General features: G+C 37.7%; 1 protein-coding gene across 3 annotated transcripts in view; it reads right to left on the bottom strand.

Moving 5' to 3' along the window:
* Positions 1–1120: 1120 nt before the first annotated feature.
* Positions 1121–21913, bottom strand: part of IL20RA (interleukin 20 receptor subunit alpha) — a 34886-nt gene continuing 14093 nt past the window's right edge. Inside the window, exons 3-8 of one of the 3 annotated variants that reach the window (XM_039878990.1) lie at positions 15564–15699; positions 10596–10777; positions 9229–9404; positions 8527–8671; positions 5752–5891; positions 1121–3796 (exon numbers count right to left, since the gene is read on the bottom strand). In XM_039878990.1, the coding sequence (XP_039734924.1) occupies positions 3011–3796; positions 5752–5891; positions 8527–8671; positions 9229–9404; positions 10596–10777; positions 15564–15699 (1565 nt within the window). In that variant the 3' untranslated portion in view covers positions 1121–3010. The remainder of the gene's footprint in view (positions 3797–5751; positions 5892–8526; positions 8672–9228; positions 9405–10595; positions 10778–15563; positions 15700–21913) is intronic. The other 2 variants (XM_039878988.1, XM_039878989.1) reach the window with 2 other exon arrangements.

The following is a 21913-nucleotide window of genomic DNA, read 5'->3' as shown; positions in this document are numbered from 1 at the left end:
TGTGAGGAACCACAAAGGAAATAGAGAAAAAACAGTTCTTCCAAGATAATTTAGCAAAAATTCATCTCAGGTTGTGGGAGTGGTAAATAAGGGCCAGAAAAGAACTTGATTTATGACCCAGGTGCACTGATCCATGCTAATGGAGCCCTCTGTTTGATGTTTCCATTAGATTTACCCCTCTGGATGGACTTGCATCTAGGCTGTACAAATGTTTTTCTCTGTACTCATTTCCTCTAAGTTGAGCTCAGCCTAGGGGCACCGGATCTTTCTCATGTTGTAGGCTGAGGGGACAAGTGTCCATCTTCAGCACTTCCCTCCTCTGTGCAAGATGTGGCACCAGGTTTCACTCCCCTAGTAGTGGCGGCATTTTCATTCGCCCCATTGTTTAGAATTTATAAGGTGTGGAAATAAGTCACTAACACGTTTCTGTGAAGGAAACTCACCTGATGTGGACGAGGTATGCAGAAGCCTAGGGCTGGCGAACAACCAGTGAGGGCATGAAGAGTATTTGTCAAAGATCCTGAAACCTCAACTTCCCAGCTTCGCTTGGACTTCAGGCCTAACGATGGAATCTGAGGCAGTCCCAGAGGACAAATGCTTGGAGTTACTGAGGTCTTGGCCACAAGGTGACAGGATGCATGATGGCTACACCCCACACAAATAAATCACATCTAAGAATGTGCAACCTTTTCCACAAGAAATACCTATCGTATGCCCACGTTTGAATATATATGCATATGTATGCATGTTGCAAAGTACTGAGGCAACATTTTAAAAATGCTCGATACTTCTGATGTGCGTAGAATGACAAGAGATGTAAAAGCAACTCAGAATTATTCTCTTTTACAAAACTGCTGGCAGATTTCAATCAGAAGGCATAAGGTGGGAAGCAAATTACTATTGTACTTTCAGGTAAGAAAAATAAAGTGAGGCAAGCTCTGTCTTTGAATCAAAATAGTCATACGTCTAAGCGGCTTCTCTTTCTGGTGCTAAGCACACACTCTGGCTGTTACTAATGACGATGACAATCACATAAATAGCAGTCACTGTGTGATAGGCACCGATCTAAGTGCCTTTCGTTTTCTAACTCTTTTATCCTGAAAACCATAAGGGTGTTGTCGTCCCTATTTCTAGATGAGGGCACTGTGGGACATAGTAGGTGCTCAATATTTTGTGAATGAAATGATTAAGCCAAACTATCATCAATCACTTTATTTTCTTTTTGCTCTTAATAACAAGTCATTCTTTCCCACTCTTGATCTTCCTTTACAGTTAGTATTATAAATCTGTTCTTCAAAACTGGCAGAATCATTTCTACAAAGATCAAGAAGAACAGAACACTCTGTTTAATATAATTATGCTCTAAATTAAACCATTAGATCAGAAACTGTTTGGATTTGTGCACAATATCAAAAGACCATGACTCCAAAATCCATTTCTCCTACCAGAGTTGTCTGCCTGTGCCAAAAACATAAATAAGGAAATGTGGATGGTGTCTGTTTTCCTGAAAAAGCATCAATGCATTATGAGTTTATGATTAAAACAAATGTATATTAAGGTAAATCATGAGAAATTGTTGCTTCTGCTGGTCAAAACTGGTCAAATATCAATTTTGTATGGTTCAACTTAATAGATTCTGTCATATTTTAATGCAGTGTAATTGTAGAATTTTTTTTTTGAAAAAATTTTTACCGTTCTATAATTAACATTATTTCAGATGTACAACATAATGATTCAATATTTGTATGTATTGTGAAATGATCTGCAATAAGTCTAGTTGACCCACACACATCTCTTCCTATGACGAGAACTAAGGTCTACTCTCTCAGCAATTTCCAAATGTGCAACACAGCGTTGTTAGTTGCAGTTGCCATGCCATGCTTTACATTAGAATTTAATTTTCTAAGCAAATGGTGAAGGAGAGGGCAATAGTTGCTGGAATTTAACTAAGATGGTATTGTTCTATGGTTCACTTTAGTTCCCACAGTAAATTATGTCCAATTGTTAATACATTCAACCTTTCATAGTCATTCAACTTATTTCTTCTGTATGTCCTTGTTTATTTATTGATTTTAAGATTACGTGGATGGGGAATATTCATTCATATGTATTCCAAGTAGTCTTTGACACATTGTCCTTTCTAACAGAATAATATAATAGTAACACATTGCTTCAACTGCTAAACATGTTCTAGTTTATAGCCTATGTAAATGTCTTTTAAAAAACATATTTCTAGAAGTAAATGTAATATTCTATTATAAAATGTGAGATTTTCTTTTTGGGGAGTAAGAAGCCCCTACTAAGTTATTGAGAGGACATTTTCTGACTACAAGATAATAACAATTTATGTTTACGCTTTGGAATTTCTCATAAAGTTTTAATATGACCACTTAAAGTAGCCAAAATCATGTCATATCAAGAAGATCTGTGCCTGATTTATTCACTTTGAACATAGATTATTATGACTTAGTGGTGGGTTAGGGTCCTTAAATGTGACCAACTTATCACCTACTTAGTGATATTAGTATGTTTTAAATATTTCATTCTAACAATAAACCAAATTCTAAAAAAGTAGTATTTATAACATGAATGGTCTTCATGAAATATTTTATATAGTGTTATACACTTGTTAAGTGTCCAGAAAATAATTGTAGAGGTGTGCTTGTTAGATAATAAAAAACAAAGATGTCATAGTACGCCCACCTGAATACATTCTGCATCTAATTTGGAACACTTTTGAATATTTATTGGGTACAAATCACCAGGTTACCCACTGTACTCCAGATGCCCGCCACCATTGTAAAAGATCCATGTGCATGAACCAACCACCCATATGAGGCAGAATGAAACAAGTGCTATGAGAAGAGAAAGAAGAAATAAGGAATTCTCACAGACACAGAAAAATGTGAGTAAGCTTCTTTTATCCCAGGTACTTTACTGTTCATTCATTCATACATTTGCACTCATGGGCCTTGTAACAGTAGTGATCTGGCAGAGGAATGTTTGGGCATTAGTCTTCCATTTGTACATATAATCCCCATTCCTCCAAAAATTGCAAAAGATAGGTTTCATCTTCTTCCAGTGACTTGTCTAGAGCCTGTTCCTCATAGAGTCTAGACAAAAGGCCCTCTTCTGTGAGCTCCTTGTACTCAGGATACTCACAGTCTTCTGAGTCATGTTCAAAGCTAGATAATGAAGGTATACACAGCCTGCCAGTCTGAGGGTCCCAATCGACAAGTGTAGTTGATAGTTCTTCCTCTGGCTCTTCCACATCCACGTACTCCTGTGGCCGGTGGTCTAAGTCTCTGAGCTGAGGGGTATATGAATACAGTAGTGTTTGTGGATCTGTGACTGCCAAAGCTGCTTGTTGCTCAAATAATTTTCCTTGGAGGAACACCTCCTGCAGACTGAGCGCCTGATCTCCAGGACCCACACAAATGTCAGTAGTTCTTACATCATATTCATATTCAATGACTGTTCTAGCTGTGGGTGTTGTTCCGCTGAGTGACTCTTGCTGGGTTAGGGAAGATCCTTTGGTGTATTTCTCAGAGTCACAGAAAATGTCCATCAGATGTGAAGCATACCCTAAGCGCTTCACCTCCATTTCTTCCTGCTGGGGCTCCTGGTCCTCGCTGGGCTCATTCAGGTCTGATGCATCATTGTTTTTTTCCATTACACTTATATCCTTATGAGAAATTTTAGAATCCTCCAAAATATTGAGGGTGATAAAGTTAATCACAATTTTTTCAGCAGGTACAAAGAATCTTTTGTCAAATTCATTTCCATAAATCAAAATCTATAAAGAGAGAAGAGAATGTTTTTCACCTTTTCACTTTAGAGAGACATTAAAAACAGCTGTTAAGCAGAATTTATACTGTCATCAGATAGCTTTAAGGATCTATTCTTACCACCTCATGGAAGTGAAAGTTATGCTTAGAATACACAAAAACCTCATTCACGTGGAGGGAAGAGACCCAAGATATACAAAATGTATATTGAAGTGGAAAGTGATTCACTGGGTGGGTGTCTGTCCAAGTCAAAGAGCAGGGCATGACTGCTCCCTCCTCTACCTGGCCGAGGAGCTATTTAATTTCTTGAGCCTTGATTTTTAATTTTTCAAAATTAGAATCTGTCACGTGAGAGGTGGTGAGGACTGAGTGAGACCGAGTTTCTGAAATTGCTTTGCCAGTTATAATTTACTATGTATTTGCTAATGAGCTGTGATTACCTGGGCTCCCAGCCCTGTTTTAGATATACTCCAGTTGTGAAATGTGGATGGGCATGAACACCAGATGTAAAAAGGGAGATAAGCATACAAGTAAGCATGATTTTACTTACTCCCCCATACACCGTTCTTATTATGCTATAATAAAGCCAAAAATGAAATCCATTTTCCAGTTTACAGCAGGTAGGGAAATTCTAAATCATGTCAGAAAAACTTGTTTTGGATTAAAATTTTGCTGGGGAATGTGGCAGATGTCTGTTTAGACTGCCAATGAGGAGTTATGTTACAATCCTCATTGTCTATCCTGTGATAGACAATGCTTTCATTTAACATAAAATAGGTCCTTTGGCTTCATTTAACATAAAATAGGTCCTTTGGCTTCATTCTTTTACAATTTCTTTTGATCTCAAAAAGTCACATGTGGTCAATTCTGTGAATTTTCCTCCCAGGACAGGTCTCCCTATGCCTATAAAAAGCTAACTCCAAGACCTAAATGCAGGCTGCTTAATGGAAAAAATTTTAAGTCGAACTAACAGGAATATGTGTATGCATCATGTACATGTGAACATATTCTAATTCCCAAAGAAACTGTTATGGTTAAAATATTCCCAGCCTTTCAAAACCCTTCAGCGCTTGGTCCAGAAGCATAAGTTTTACTCCTCTTACTTTCTTGTGAATGATTAAGTAATGGCCATATTTTGCCTAAATGTGTTTCTATTCCATGTCTTTGTCTCCATCCTAAATCCCACTCTCCTCTTTTGGAAAACTGCCAGTCTCCTAGGTGCTTTACTTGTTTCTAGTCTCACTTCCCCTAAAGTTGTCTTAGACCCACTATCCATTTGTATCTAAAACATAATATCGACCATTACACTCCTAATGTAAAACCCTATGGAGATTTTTCTTTGCCAACAGAATAAAGCCCACCCCACACTCCTTAGAATAACAGCCCAATTCTCCTGTTACTTGGCCTACCCACTCTCCAGTCTCGTCTTTCATAGCTCCTCATCACCTCATGACTCAGCGATATTATGTGGTTTACTAAACACCTACCCACCTTTGCTCCTGTTGTTTCTATGCCTACAATAGCTGCCCCTACTCTTACTCAAGTTTCATAACTAAGCCCAGGGATGAAACTTCTCCTGATCCTGCATGTGGGGTTTCAGTGCCTGCCCTAGATCCTCAGCCTCCCTAGTACCTGTATTCACCTTAGCCTTCACGTATCATTTTGAAATTCTCATCCCCAACTAGACTTGAACCTCTGTAGGGCATGGATCATGACTTATCTTGTATCCTAAGACTTCATCTAATCTGGTCATTAAATATAAAATCTTTGTCAAAGCTAAAGAATCTTTTCCTTTGGTCACGTTAGTGAGTTAATCTAGTAGAGAAAGTGTCTTTTAATTCATCAATTCTTTAATTTTAAACTCATTCTGCCTGTAAAAGGAACAGTATCTACTCTAGACTCTCCTTTTCTATCTTCCTGGAAGTGTGTTATTACAATGACTCCTGCCACACTAAGCACTCACCAAATTTGCTGGGTGTTTCTCTTTGCCAACATGGATATATCTGTACATGGAGAAGCCCATCACAAAAAAAATAAACACGATAACAGATGTGGGCAAAACATACCAGAAGATGATTTTAATCTTCAGTGCTGATGTTTGATCTGTGAAAACAACAACAAAAAAGGAGCAGGGTAGATACTGTGATTTGATGGGAAAACAATGGCAATGTCTAGACTCCGGGGGCAGATCACTGACATTTAGAAATTCAGTTTTCTCACTTATAAATTGAGAAGCTTGAGCTAAAAATATTATAAGAGGTCTGAGAATTTTACTCTCTCTGACAGCAGGTGGTCTTAAGGAATTATCTAACTCATCTCAAATCTTTATAGTAAGGATGTGTTAACAACCCAAGTCAGCAGATATTCCAACATTTAATGTCTGGCCATGGGATTTATGTTGGTTGTTATATTTGAAGGCAAATGTGTCTGAAATTAAGGCAACTCGCAGCACTTTAAACCAAATGACAAAATCCTCTTGTGAGGATACCACTAAGTACCTCCACTTTTCCATGCCACTCATTTAACTCAATTCTTTCCATATATTCAGTAGAGGACAGGAATCCATGGCGTCACCTTTTATGTGACTAACAGAACTATCCGCGCAGGTTGGCCAGACCTTCCGGGTAGGTCTGGAGGTTGGGGATGTGAGTAGGGAGGTAGTTGAGCTGGCGTATGCTGAGGATTCCAGGTCCTGTTGTGCTGTAGGTTCATGATGAGTAAAAGTCCACAGGGAATGAAAAAACCTGTGAATAGTTTTACAAAAAGTAGTCCTATCCCACCATCGATCAGAGTATATAATTGATGAGCAGAGCTCATTGTGACAGACCTATATTTGTTAAGCTCCTTTGGGGTACCTGGAAGTTGTGATGATTAATTTTATATGTCAATTTGGCTAGGCCACAGTACCCAGATTTTGGTCAAACATTATCCTAGATATTTCCATGAAGGCATTTTTTTTATATTAGGTTAACATTTAAATGATCAGACTTGAGTATAGCAGATTCCTAGGTATTGGGGAGGAGGGGGTCCATCTGTTCCCCTACCCCAAACAATTCCTGGAAAGCACAACTGTCATCAGGTTCCACATAGAAAGGTGCCAACACCATAGTGAAATCATTGCAGGTGGCTGAGCATCACTTGCCCCTGCTTTAAGGCTACAACTCAGTCTAGTCCTCTTAAAACAATCCCTGGTCCCTGGACTTAACTTGCCCTAATTAAAAAGAGCCATTACAACATTGACTAGTGGCATTTAGTGTACATTAGCATGTGTTGGCTACAAGAAACCTAATAAATTATACCTGTATTTTAGGGACTGGAGACTGGCACTGTAGACAAATGTTTTTTAAAGAATAGTCTCCAAAAAAAAAAATACTGATGTTTTAAAAAAGTAGATCGTCATAGCAATGTCTTCCTGGAAAGGTATATGGGAGGATCTAACAGCCGGGACATCAGGTCAGAACCTGAAATGGTGCCTCCTCGTTCCTTTGCTACCTTTCCTAGACTAGTTAGAAGGTCGCTCCATCTGCTTACTGGGAAAGATTTAATTTAATCTGATCTCCATTTGCTATAGCTCTGCCAACTGCTAAAATGACTTCCATTGGAAATTCATTCCTACCATTTGGCCACTGATCCAGCTGTTAGTAAACACAGCACTTTTTCCAAACACAAAAATGATTTCTTCAATCTGTTTTGTTTTGCCTTTTGTTGGCTTAGCATTTTAGTTTTATTTGAATGTGGGAGGAAGCCCTTCATTTTAAAGGGAAAGGTATGATAAGGATAGAGATGAAAAAATAAGGCTTTTCACTTTTGACATGTACTCACAAAGTTCCCTTTTTATTCTTCGAGACAGTTTCATCATGAAATGTGAGAGGGAAGAGGAAAAAAGGGTCCTGTCATCATACCTGTCCCATAGCTGGTGATGGAATGAAGGTTTGTGGGAAAAGGCTGTAACCCTGGTCTTAGGCCAGCACATTTGTAAGAGAAACAGAAGACTAGTGGGTGAAGAGCCATTCAATGAAGGTAAACTTTAGAGTTTATTTACAATTTTCAGGTTTTGAGTATAAGGTCCTCTCACCCTGGGGGAGTGGGGTACATAAACAAATAACAAGCTTTTAACTCTATGTCTTCTAACAGGAAGGAGAATCTTCACCCACAGTTCCTTGGCAGCCAAGTTCAGAAAACATGAGAAGGAGACAAATAAAAGGAAGGAGAGAGTAGTAACTGTAAGAATTAGGCAGTAATTACTGATTTGCGGATCCCAGGCCCTCGCGTAGTCACTGATATCTGAACACGACTCGTGGAGCTTGTAATTTGTGTTCCTGAGAGGGAGCAAAGGATTGTGTCTTAAAGTGTTTTTAGGATACTACTTAGTTTCTAGCAATAAAATTGTCTGAGGTTCTTGAAGACCACAGAATGTCTACTGAACAGATTGATGATAATTTTAAAGAGGAAAAAAGATGTGTGTGAAAACTCCTAATTGTTATTTCCCAAGGCAGAAGCTTGTTGACAGCAAATGCCAGGACCTGTGCTGAGAGTTCCCTAAGCGGGTGAAAACATTCCCTCATGTTGGCAGAGGCCCAGGCTGCTCAATGCATATCTGGTGATGGTTGTTTCTGCCTTTGCCTCAACCTGTTTCGGGGGGAAATGGATTTGCCAATAGTTTGTCTACAGTGCCACACTTCTTTCTAGTTTTATCAGATTTCTTTCTTCAGAGCGGCTGAGATATTTTTAAGCTTACCTTTCAAAGTATTGACACACTGCTTCTCGGAAGGCTGAGCAAGGCGAGGTGGCCCTGGGACGAACGACTCCACGTGGATGCAGTACAGCGTGTCCGGCTCCAGCCAGCTGAGCATAAGTGTGTGGTTGGTCACACACAGGGACCACTAGGTTAGGGAATTGCAGACAGCAGTTAGAGGCAAAGGTTTCCAGTACCACCCCAGACAAATAACTCTATAAGGAAACAAAAGACCGAGACACCATTAAATCCTTTACTGTCGCTGCGAGCTCTCTGTTCAGCAACATCTTTAAAATACCTTTTCCTTCAGCTCCGTGGAGCATGGTCCAGAACTGGAATTCTGGGAACAATGCTAAATAATAACATGGGGATGGTTTTTCTGTTCAACCGTGCCCTGTGTTCTTGTTAACATTTTTCTCTTTCTCGGAGAGTGACGGACGGATGTTATGCAAATAAAAGCTCTCCATCAAAGTGAGATGGACAGCCACGCCAATGGCAATGTCACACCCTATTAGCAGAGAGTTTCTGTAAAGGAAATCTAAAGAATGTTCTTTAAGTGTCTACATATTGGCCTCCATTGTATCTTGGATGGCATCCCTTCTGAATATCAAATCTTTCCATTTTCACGTGCAGAGAATTAAAGCATCGGGGTTTTTTGTTCCAACATTAACTACAAAATTGGCCCCCATTCCATTTCAGGCTTACCGTTCTGTTTGATTTAGTATTATATACGGACACATTATACTTCAGATTAGAGTATATTTGTTGCATGGAAATAGAACTTTCTTCTGGATTTTTCTTCCACTTCTCTGGAGCCGTTAGAACAATAGAAATGGATTTCTCACCAGGAGTCAAAGCCACCGCTGGAGGGCCAATCTGTGCTTAAAGGAGAGAGGAGGAGGAATTATGATCAAATATAGAAATCACTTAGGATAAAACTACAATATAATCTTGCTGGGATCAAAGCTCTGAAGCCCACCTCCCTTATTTGAGATGCCTCAGATGCTCTAAGGTGGGCCCAAGTCATGCCAAATCTTGAAACAATCATTTCAGACACCCTGACACAACGTTAAAACAGTAAATTGAGATGATGTGTGTACTTAGTTCCTAGTCACATGGATAAAGAGTACTTGAGGATGGTAAATACAATGAAAACTGTTTATAACAGTCCTGTGACTTGAAAAATTGGTTGTAAATAACAATATATAAATGGCAAAAATCAGACATGGAGAAATGAAGCATGGCTAAAGAACAGAGGTTAGCAAAGTTTTGCCATAAAGGTCCAGAAAGTAAATATTTTAGGCTTTGCAGGCCATATGATCTCTGTTGCAACTATTATTTATATAAATGTAAAAACCATTCTTAGCTTTTGGCCTGCAGGAGAACAGAAAGGGGGGTGGTTGCTGCCTTTGGTCTGAGGACATACTTTGATGACTTCTGATCTAGCAGGGCACTAAGGAAATAACTCCAGCTTTGGGACCTAAGGAAACCTTGTAAATTTCATTATGGCAGCTCTATGCGTGTCCTCTATGCCGAGTCAGCTACAGATCAGAGGATGGAATCATTAAAAAGCAAATACCACAAAGATGTTGCCTTAATTCCAAGTTACACCTAGAAATTACATCATCCTACTACCAAGTTTATAATAAGAAAAGACTTAGTTTGGTGATCAGAACAATCTTTAATCAATCTCGTGGACATATAGCAATGGTTTACAAAACAACAACATTTAAAAAAATCTGTTAGTTGTTCCTCAAATTACACAGTTTCCACTAAATAATAACATAAAACTAAAAATTTAATAATATTGGCATCTAGCATCAATTTTGGATCTGAGAGAGATCTTAGAGGTCCCTTGGCCAAAGCTTTCATTCTAAAGATGAGATGTGGATCCAGCGATGAGAAGCACCTTAGGCTGGTCACTCCACCAGCTGATGGACAGAGTGAAGAACAGAGCCAAGCAGAGTACTGGCCTCTCAGGCAAGGCTCTCTATGAGGCTGAGACTGCTAAGACTAGGTGGTCGGATGAACTTGATACCAATATGTGTTTAACAGACAACTGTGTTACTTACTTTCTAAAAAAGGATAGAATCGTCCAGTTTCTGCCCATTTGGAACAATTCGTTCCCCAAATGGCCTTAACTTTCCCATAATATTGATGTTCATAGTCAGAAGTTTCAGCAGAGAGATCACAGTAGGTCCTACTGATGTTTCTGCATTCAGATTTATTCAGCCATTTCTTTTGCCCATATCTGCTGAGAAGGAAACTGAATTAATAAAAAGGTGCCCTCTGTGCTTTACAATAGGAAAAAACCAGTCATTATACACAACTGAATGGAACCTAAGACCTTCTCTTCAGAACAACAAAAGTGCCTGTCATTGAGATAAAAAAGAATCTACTTTTGCTGCTGGCAATTTTTATCGTTAGTTGTCAGGAACATGAGTCAGAGTTTCTGTAATCACCTCTCTTTTCTGTGAATTATAATGTGGATAGTACATTTTGAAAGCATGTATTTTATTATTATTCTTAGGCTACAGGAAAATATTTACATATCGTGTAATCAATTCTTCTAGTAATTATCTATGTAAGTTTTCATCCACCATGCATACAAAGGTCAGTTTGATGGACTGTTTTAAGAAAAATCAATCATTTTCTTTCTTAGAAGAAAAATGACCTTCGCTACAAAATTTAAAAATCTACTTGCCATCAAGGGTTTAGGGAAAATTCACTAGGTTGAAGTATATACCAAGATCTACATTTTCGGTAATTATAGGATGATGATAATGATGATATTTAACTAGGTTGTTCACATAGATTTTTTCCTTTCTTTTATTAAAAACACAACACTCATAGTAAACAGGAAGGAGGAAATAGTTTTAGCACTCTTTAGAGGGGAGAGACTGAGGTATAGAGTTTAAGTGACACAGGATGAGCTGATGAAAGAGAGAGGGCTGCATGGGAGGCTACTGAAAGGATTAAAGCAGGGGTGTTGCTTTTAGAAAGATAACTCTGGCAGTAGCATGGAGAATAGAATGGGGTAGGAGTTGCAACCTGGAGAGGAGTTGAGAGGATACTGCAGTAGTCCAGGTAAAAGATGTAGGTGGCTTGGACAAAGACACTGGCAGTGGAACCGATAATAGGACAAAAGGAAGAAATATTAGGACAGCACTTAGTGATTCAGTGCATGTAAATGATGAGTGAAATGGAGGGTTACTTAAGGATGATGTCTCTTTCTGTCTAGGATGGGTGAAATGGGTGAGACAACATTTACCAAGATAAACACAGAAAAGGAGTGGGTTTGGGAAATGGAGAGAGGACAGTAGAAGGAAGGAAAGATAAGGAGTTCAGTTGACATGTTGAGCTTGAGGTATGTAAAAGAATTTCAAATGCAGATGCTCATAGACACGGGCTCAGGAGAGAAGTGTGGGTGGGAGGTAGTGATTTCAAAATCAATGGCATATAACTGCTAATTGAAGGCGTAGGCATGAATGAAATTATCCATGGAGACAATGCAAAGCCTAGGATAAAATTTCAAGAGCATCGGGATTTAAGGGTTGAATACAAAGTATACTTAGAAATAGCAGCTAAAGAGAAAAGGAAAAACAGATATCACAAAAGTCAAGAGAAGAGAATATCTTGAGAAGGAGGAAATGTCAATTTTATCAAGTGCTGCCAAAGCTTAAGGGTATCATCCCTTTTCAGAATAGAGCAGCAGAATCCTGAAAGTAAATGTCTCCTGTTTCATAAGTACTATACCTGCCACAAGACATTAGAAAAACTATAGTCAGGTCTTGTTGACCAACTTCTCCATCCAAGCTATCACCATTGCCTAAGGGCTTTCAAACTTTTTCTGACTGTGAGCCACAGAAAGAAATATATTTACAATGTGACAGATTACAAAAACATACATATATATAACATACTAAAGCAAAGTTTTTATAATACTTAATTTTTACCAAATGCCATGTGTTCAGTTATCTTCCATTCTATTCCATTTCATACCATTCTAGTCCTTTCCATTAAAAATAATGCTAGTTATGTCCCTCAAAATTGATTTCATGGCCCATCAACAGGTCTTGACTTATATTTTGAAAAACATTGGCATTGCCTATTTGACCCTCCCTCTGCAAACTTCCTCAGACTGACAATGGTAGGCAGCTTCCCACGACAGATGTCGATGAAGGAGAAAATTCTCTTTACTGGGTTCTGTACAAAATGCTTTGTAAGTCTGACAAGTTCATAGACATGAATCATTCAACAAATACTCCAGTAATGATGTTTATGCATGGCAAAAAGTCATGAGGGACCCTCAGTGATCTCTGATTGTTTTCTGGTGATGGCAGGAAACATTTATCAAGTGCCTATTGCGAGTCTGCCAGTACTTACTATTTGCATGCTTTATCTCATTAATCTTCATAAAACTCCCTAGAAGGCAGGTGCTATGATTTTCATCCCATTTTACATATGAAGAAACTGAGGCTAAGATGAAGGAAACTGCTCAAGTTCATACGACTAATAAAAGGTGTATCTGGGATTTGAACCACTTTCTGATGCCAGAGCTTGTGCTTTTCTGCATAAAATTCTTTTGGCAGATACAATTTAAACTTTTGTTGAAATTTCATCTTTTACTTGGAAATAAACTTCATTCGAAAGTATGATGTGTCACCTGCCCAAGGTTAGCTGGCTAGGTTCGCAGCCTGGCTATGAACCCAGGGCTGTGCGACTATGAGCTGAACTTGGAGCCCTGTCCATGAAATACACCGCCCTGCATTCCTGTCACCTCCCACATGCACTGGCATGTAAGAACTCTGCGGCAACCCACAGGCACCGGCATGTAAGAACTCTGATGTGGCAAGTTTGTTTTTAAATATTCTTTTTCGAAAGTTGCACAACCTAAATTGTCTGCTGTCACAGAGCAGTGATGAATCTGCTCATTAAAAAAAAAATCCTTTTGTGAATCATGTAGACATATAAAGGACCGAACAAGCTCTTTGCTCCACCTAATGGAAAAGGAGGCATGCACATACTCATGAGCCATTTCTGTTTGCACAGTGATATCTTCTTTCCTAAAACCCCAGATCTTGGGAAACTCTGCAAAAATGACAATGAAGTTCTAGGTAAATGAAATCATTGTGAATAGCAGTTGAAGTCTTTCACTGCCTTCGGTGGTCAGAATTTTTTCGCAAAGACAAAAATAACTTTATTCTTTTTTTTTTTTGTAAATGTGGTATATTTTTTAAAAACTCAAACAATTAGAACAATATAACCAAGAGGGAAATAAATAACTCTAAAATCCATTACCCTGAAACATTTGGTATACATGATTCTGCACATCTCATTATGTTTACAGATAACTGGAAAGATAATTAGATAGCTGAATATATTGATAAAAACTAGATTATACCATACATATGGTTTTAATAAAAGTCATAACTATAACTTGATTTGAACTTTAATATAAAAAATAAATTAGAATGAAAATACAGGAATTGCTATAGTTCAAATGTTTCATCACAAGATATTAGTTTCTAAAATTTTTAAATGATTTTTTTGAAAAATATTGAGTCTAGTTATTAAGTATTTACATTTTAGATCACATTTAATAATTTCCTGCTATGAAAATCAGTACACTTATAGTTTTTTCCCACCTTCTGATTTATTATATTTTTGTTTAGGTTCAAACATTTACAAAAGTTTGATAACCATATTTTCCATCACTATTTAGCCTTAGTTCTCCATTTAGATAGTTTCAATGCATACTACTAGTCTTTGGCCATAGTCGTGTCATTACTAAGTTCTTTATTTAGGTTAATCTTTTCCTCTCTGTCAGGTAGATATTATCTTTAGTTAGTGGTTCTCTCCTGCCCCCGAAGAAGCTGTCAGGGGAATGATATCCCCAATTTCCACCTGCTTGAAAATATATCTGTTGAACTTGATAAGAGTCTCAGGCCACGCCTATTTTCCCTTAGAAGATGCACTGAGTGCTGCCAGGTGGAAAACACTCCATCCCCTATCTCCTGGCCCAACCTGAGTCTTGCTTTTGCTATGATGGTCAGAAATCATTTCATGAGTGAGGGTTTGTCACACGCCAGCTGACTGAATCATTTGCTGGGAGCCTGCCATCCTCGGGTGTTGGACTGCAGGAGGCTGATGTGGCTCAGGGCCTGTTTGTGAAGTCATGACCTCCCTGGACTGCCTCCTCCCTCCTGCCTCCATCTAACTCTAGGTTTCCTCCTGGGCTGTGACTGGGTCTCAACAATGAATGTGTCACTTAAACCTGATTTCTCTTTCGGCTCCTCCTTCTCTGACTTTCTGTGGCTCCAAACAGGCGCTCCATGGGGACATGTCCTCAATTTCTAGTGGCAGAAACCCTTAGATTCCACATCCTCAGATTGTTGGGTTAGCGTCTTAGTCCTATGACATTTATTCTTGGGAAATTATTTTCTATTGTTGGAGTTTGAGAAAGTATAGTTTTGCTTTCAGCTTCTGCGATTCTTTCCTAGAGATTTCACAGTATTTGGTTGGTACGCTTCACAGTCTGTGGTTGGGGTTGTGATTATTTCCTTTGTTGCTTTGAAGGTGGGCATTTTCTATATGATTTATATTCTTTCTTCCTTGCAATGAGTTTTGAAGGAGAAGTGGAAAGTAAAAATTTCCAGTCACTACTCTCTTTAAGAGGAACAGCTAGTTGCACAGAATTCTGCACTCGGTTTCACTTAAAAATCCCTATAATTCCAATAAGTTTGGACATTTCAGGGATGATGGATTTCCTTGTTTGCTCAGCCACAGAAAAACATTTTGATTAACCTCTTTTCTCCATTTAAGTAACTTCTCCTTGCCTAAGCAGCCAATGTTCCTGTCTCTATGAAGAAATTGTTTTCTAATTTAATCTAACAAAACATAACAAGAAAATTTAACATGAAATATTTAAAACTTTTTTCAAATACTTATTTAATACAAAAGATGGTTTACCTTCACACAATTAATAGGAGTCTGAATCTTGTGTTTATAAATTGACAAAAGAAAAAGAACTAACTTACATGAAATACAGCACGGTGTAAGTAACTTCCACTGCTAGTAGGCCCTCTGGTGGTCTCCATTGTAAGATATTCTTCATGTTGATGGATGAGAAGGTGATATTTGTAGGCTTAGGCAAACCACCAGACACACAGGGGGCTGAAAAGGAGTAGAAAGAAATCGAGGTCTTAGTGGAGAAAAAGGAAAGCATAACTTTATTGCTTTCTCTAGATATGGCCTTCCAGTACTCATGCCCTGTATATTTCCTCCCAGACAGAACCAGAGCTGACACTGTGACTCACTTCAACCAATAGAATGTGGCAAAAGAGACTCTAGGACTGACTATGCCTTAAGAAAGCCTGGCTGCTTCCACTTTTGCCTTTTGGAAGCCCTGAGCTGCCATGTAAAAATTGGGCTATACTGTTGGAGATACCATGTCGAAAGGCCATGTGACAAGGGAGAGGTTCAGTTGTCCCAGCTAAGCCCAGCCTTCCAACCAAGGGGCCAGAGTCAAGCCCTGTGGACATTCCAGCCCCACCAACCATGAACTAAGCTGCATGAGAGACTTCGAATGAGACCAGTATAAGAACCATACAGCCAAGCCTCAGTTAACCCTCAGAATTGTGAGAAAAAATAAAGTGGTTGTTTTAAACCACTAAGTTTTGGGGTAGTTTGCTATGAAACAGTAGATAACTAAAACAATCCCTTTATTACATATAGAAATAAAATTTAGGACACATGCCCCTGAAAGGCCAGAGTTTTGGAGCCTGGAGTTGGGGTTAGCTTTATTCAAGTATCTGTAAAACACTAATTAGAAGAGAAAACATTGAAAGAACACAATTTATTTAATTCAACACTGGTGAGTTCACATAACTGTGCTTTAAGAAAAACTGTATCCTAGAGGATCATTTTGTAAAAATCCTCTGAAGAGAAATGATAAAGAATTGAGAAACTATCAAAATATTAGAAAAGGACAAAAAGAATGTGAAGAGCAGTTTCTTATAAAAGAAAACGGGTGATCCTTGAATTCAAATAAATGAAAAAAATTCAACGATAACATGTAAGAATAAAAATATTCATTTAAACCATTGGAGAGATCACAAAATACCGAGTAATAAACAATCAGATTTTATGAACTTATCCTAGCATAAATTGCATATTCTAGTTAATGAACTTAGAAAAATATCAAATTTCAATACTAAAAATCAAACTTCGGAAATAAAATTTAAATAAGTCACTGAAGGCTGGTCAATTCTTGGCTAAAGTCCCATAATTCTTATGTATGTTAGCTAGGACTCATGTCAGAGAAAAGAATTAGCTTTATGCTTGTGGTAATCCGTAGCTAAGATTAGCTCTATACAATGTATTATAATTCCACACGTCAAATGAAAAGAAAGAAAAAATTATTTACTTTGGAAATAAACTTTGTAATATGACCCTGATGCTAGATCGAAATAATCTCGACATGTGACAGAGAAACCAAAATATAGGCAGTTGAATGTGTGTTTATGTGTGTGTATGAGTGTGCGTGTGTGCATGTACTATAGTTATAATGACTCCTACTTTTAATTTTGATATTTTAAAAAATATCTCAGTATTATTTTTAAGAAAAAAGTTAAATTCTCAAAGAGAAGCACTATCAATTGATCACTGTGTGGGTATATGTGCAGTAGGAGTAAGGAGATCTCATAAAGATATCCTGCTCAATGTCTGCCTCTGATTTCTATTCTTCTCTTTGGAACCATACAATATCAACTGGTACTGGCTTTTTCTGGAAATTATATACAGTAAATAATAATCAGTAGTCCAATACTGCTCTGTACTAGCACCAGGTTCTAAATTTTAATCAGATATTTGAGGATGAAACAGAGAACATGGGAAAGTGGCACCATGAAGCATAGTATTTCTCAACCCTTCAAAAGTAAGGAACACTTATAACATAAAAAATTCCAAGGATCTTTCCACATCTAAAATGCAGTAGTTCCACATGTTTAGATGACACTAACATGTAAAGAGTGGTTATCATCTTGTAAGAGCTAAAATTGAAATGGACCGTGAATTATCATATCGCAGATGTTAGCTGATAAGGAAGTAGAATATTCTGGTTTGTGGCAATTTGAGGTTGGAGATATAAAACACTAGTTATCCTAGATAATATAGTCCAGGCATATTTTCTATGTTTAATCTATACAAATTTTTATCTTCTACAACCCTGGTTTCTGTTCATATTTTCATATAATTAAACAATCGACAAAACTCTCAAGATGCCTAAAACATACCCTAAAAAGTTTAAGAAATAACTTAGAATAAAAAAATGGATTGCTCATCTCAATTTAATTTAATTTGAATTTCTTGGTCACCTCCATGACGAAACAAAGCAATTTTGCTTTTCTGAAATGCACTATACTCTGGAATCTGCTGTCAATCATTAATGTTCATTGACTCAATAGACATTTTGTTTAATGTTTTGTAATTTTTAAAATAATCCTCTAGAAACACTATGCCAATTATCAAAATGTTTCCAAACTGTGGTAATAATAGGTTAAATAAAGGGAATTAATAAGGTAACAATAATATTAAAACATTAAGCAATTTTTCTATCATGCCATTTTGAAAAGAAAATATATTTCATCATAAATGTTGTGAAATGTGTACATTATGAGTAAATTATACATATCACCACGTCTACATTATGAGTAAATTATATGTATCACCAACATTTTGATAGCCGGCCTCCAAGTTGGCTTTCAGTAATCCCTTCCTCCTGGCATTTGCAGCCTGTATGAGTCCCTTCCCACATGGTATCTGGGTTGGTCTGTGTGAACATAGCATATGACAGAAGTAATGGTACAACATTTCAAGATTAGGTTATAAAAGACACTGTGGCTTCTATTTTGCTTTCCCTCTCTTGGATCATTTACTCTGGGGGAAGCCAGTTGCATTATTGTGAGCAACCCTATGTGACGAGTAACTGAGGCTCTCAATAGCCCGTGAAGAATTGAATGACACTTCCTGCCAAGAGACATCTTGGTGAGCTTAGAAGTGGATCCTTCAGATGACTGCAGCCCTAGCTGACTCCCTGACTACACTCTCATGACAGACCCTGAGCCAGAACCCCCTAAGCCATCATTAAACTCCTAACCTTCAGAAACTGTGTGAGGTAATTAATATTTGTTGCATTAAGCCGCTACGTTTTGAGGTAATTTGTTACACAGCAATAGATAACTAATACAACAAAGATTCTAAAAATGAGAAAAAATAAGAGAGATTAATTACTGAAAACAAGCAAATTAAACTGGAAGAAGAAAAATATGGTCCCCTCCATTCCCAATGCTGTAAATGACTCCTGCTTAACAACGAAATGTTCTTTTTAATAGGTCAATTTTATCTCTATAAAAAAATTAAAAATCCATTGAGAAGACTGGAAACTTATTAGCCTTTTAATAGCAAGTGAAGATCATGGGAAGAATTTTTTCAATTTTTTTAAAAAAGATTAATGATTAGTTAAGCTCATTGTAAATATACTGGCAAGGATTCAGAGTAGTAAACAGCTTTAATAAAAATAAATTTTAAAAAGGATGTTGTTTTGTACACTATTTCTGGCGAAAGACTATCCCAGCCTTTAGTCTTGCATATTATTCATTTAGATTGACATTATCTTTTTGATTGCACAGGCAGAAACACTATCAGTTTAGAATCATCCCCTTGTTAATAAATCAAAGTATCATCCAGGGGCAGCCCAGCCATGAAAAAGAAGGTCACGTTGTGGTATCAGCCCATCTCTATACCTCCCCAGGACACAAAATATTTCTTTTTTATGACATGATTGCTAGTTTCTAAGCAAATTAAGCCAAGTAGTCCTTTCTTGACATCTTGTCTCTCTGCCTGTAGAAATTTTACTTCCAGAAGTGGATATTTATCAATCGTTGGGGTTTGATAGTGATTTCTTTATCTGTATCAGTTATAATTTTTGTTAGTTATGGAATTTTAATGATTTGTATTCGATCAATGGAAATAGATGGTTCTTACTATGGTGAGGTCTGACCTTTCTACAAAGAAGAGTTTTAAAGACTGCTTGCTCCTTTGGATTAGTTCTGGTTTCATTAGGACATGAGTGGTCTCTAGGTATAATTAAAAATAATGTTGAGAGTGGGAACCATTCGTGACAGGCTAAGAGATTCTATTTTAATAATAGATATGCAAATAAAACTCGCTATCTGTAGGGGAGAAAAGATTGGATGGGGCAAGAATAGAACTGGAGAGACCAGTAACACCATAATTACAGCAGCCCTAGTGAAGAAGGCTGAGCTTGCACCCAGATAGATGCTGGCCGTGGATATGGAGATGGGTGGGCAGCTCGGAGCTCTATTTTCAAAGTAGAAACAACAGGAGCTTCTGATGAAGCAAAGCTGCAAGAGTTTCATGAGTAAGTGAGTTGCTGTATTGTTAAAGCTAAATTAACAAGTGAGGGTTTATCAAGGAATTCTTGCCCTTTTATCTGTTTTGATGATGCAAAGGAGTGCTAAAAAATCGAATTAGCACTTTTTTAAAGGAGAAATAGCACATTTAAAAAAAGAAAAACAATTGATAACTAGTATATTCTTAAGGATTTTAAATCTTTGCAGTTTTTAGGCACTGTGTTTGTTTCAAGTTTGGAAAACATAAAGAATGAATAAACATTCCAACTGAGGTAAGCTACTTTTCTAACTTGCCAGTACTGATAAGATAATCAACACCAAAGTGAAAATATGTCACGCCCACATTGATATCAGGAGTCATGTGCCAGCTTATAGGTAACAAAAGCATTTTGCTCACACAGATTCATGGCCTGGAAATATAGCTCTGATTCTCTGAGGGTCCATTGATTTCAACTCCAAAATTGTAAACTGTTGGATTGATGTATATAGTTTTATTTCTGGGAGTGCTATACCATTACAACTTTAGTTTGGTACATAAGATTCTTCACGGTCTGATCTGTCCTCTCCTTGTGCAATTCTTCCACATGTACTATGTCAACCAGAGTGTGGGCTTTGAGCAATAGAGGGACACTTGATGTTGCCCTATTGAATTGTGGGTATTTAAGATGGCCTCTGCCATAACAAAGCTGTCCAGAGTCTGCAAGGAGGTATTCACTAGATGACCTTCCAATAATGACCTTCCAATAATTAGCTGTATCTTATACGCCACATCATTTAGATTTGTATACCCTCTCAGTGTTTATTTCCCTTTTGTTATGTCTTGGCCTTTGGGAAAGCCTTCTAGTTCAACTTCATCTATGTTATAGCACCACAGGGAGAAGTCTTGTGTCTGTTCTCAGGTTCTTTCTAGTAGAAAGAAAATAGATAAATGGCATGAGAAATGGGTAAATCTATGAAAACTTCTTTAGTAGAATTTTATAATGTGCAGCTGTTACATTGCTCCCAAGAATTACCTTGTATACAGATATAGTGAAATGCTACGTGACATTTTCATAATGGCCTCAAAATTAATGCTAAGGTCATCATCTAAGTATGTTGCAGTTTTAATTATATGCCTGATAGTAAAATGTATTTCCATTTCATTATACTGTGGGAAAAGCCTAAATGCTTTTAATAAATTAGTGCCTGATGAAGACCAATAAAAAGCACTGAAGTTCTCAGAGTGAATTCACAAAGAGCCAGGGTAATCAGTCTCGTGGTTACCCAACTTCTCTTTTAGAGGGCTGAAGCATTCCAACTTTGTCGTTATGGATGATGTGTTCATCCACTGGTGAGGCAAACAACCAGACTTCTGGGGCCTTCTCTCTTGGGGCTATTCAAGTATTTGAAGCTCATGAATAACTAGAGAAGCCTCAGCATAGAGGAAGCCCTGCCCAGCCTTGCACAGAGAAAATCTCCAGCCTGCCAGACCCTCTGTCCTTCAAAAGCTGGAGCAGAGTGAAGGAATCACTAGGCTGTAAGCTGTTTGATGTCGGGCACCATGTCTTATAAAGAGTATTTATATCCCTAGTGGCTGGCAAATAAATGCTTTTGAACTGAAATAACCAAGGACTAGTTGGTCTCACATAAATCATGAAATCAGGTTAGGACCCAGATTCGCATGAGCATCTGCATGAGAGTGGAACAGCCTGAATCACCAAACCTTGATGGCTTAAAATCACCTTGGTAAACTTACATTATACACAGGGTATTAGCACCATCATAAGATACTCAACTGATGCTTTTTAATGAAGAAATAGTAGCTCACAGCAAATGGTTACTATATATTTCAAGTGTCTTTTGAAATAGGAAAATACCTTAATATGGTGTAAGAACCACCAACCCCTTCCCCCCGCTCCCCCAAAATAAGAAAAAGAAAAAGAAAAAAAAAATCACCTCCTGAATGAGTTTTCTAT

Source organism: Pteropus medius, unplaced genomic scaffold (genome assembly GCF_902729225.1).
Source record: "Pteropus medius unplaced genomic scaffold, Ma_sr-lr_union100, whole genome shotgun sequence".
Lineage (NCBI taxonomy): Eukaryota > Metazoa > Chordata > Mammalia > Chiroptera > Pteropodidae > Pteropus > Pteropus medius.
Note: the sequence above shows the minus strand (reverse complement) of the source record. Positions and strands in the feature narration are given on the sequence as shown.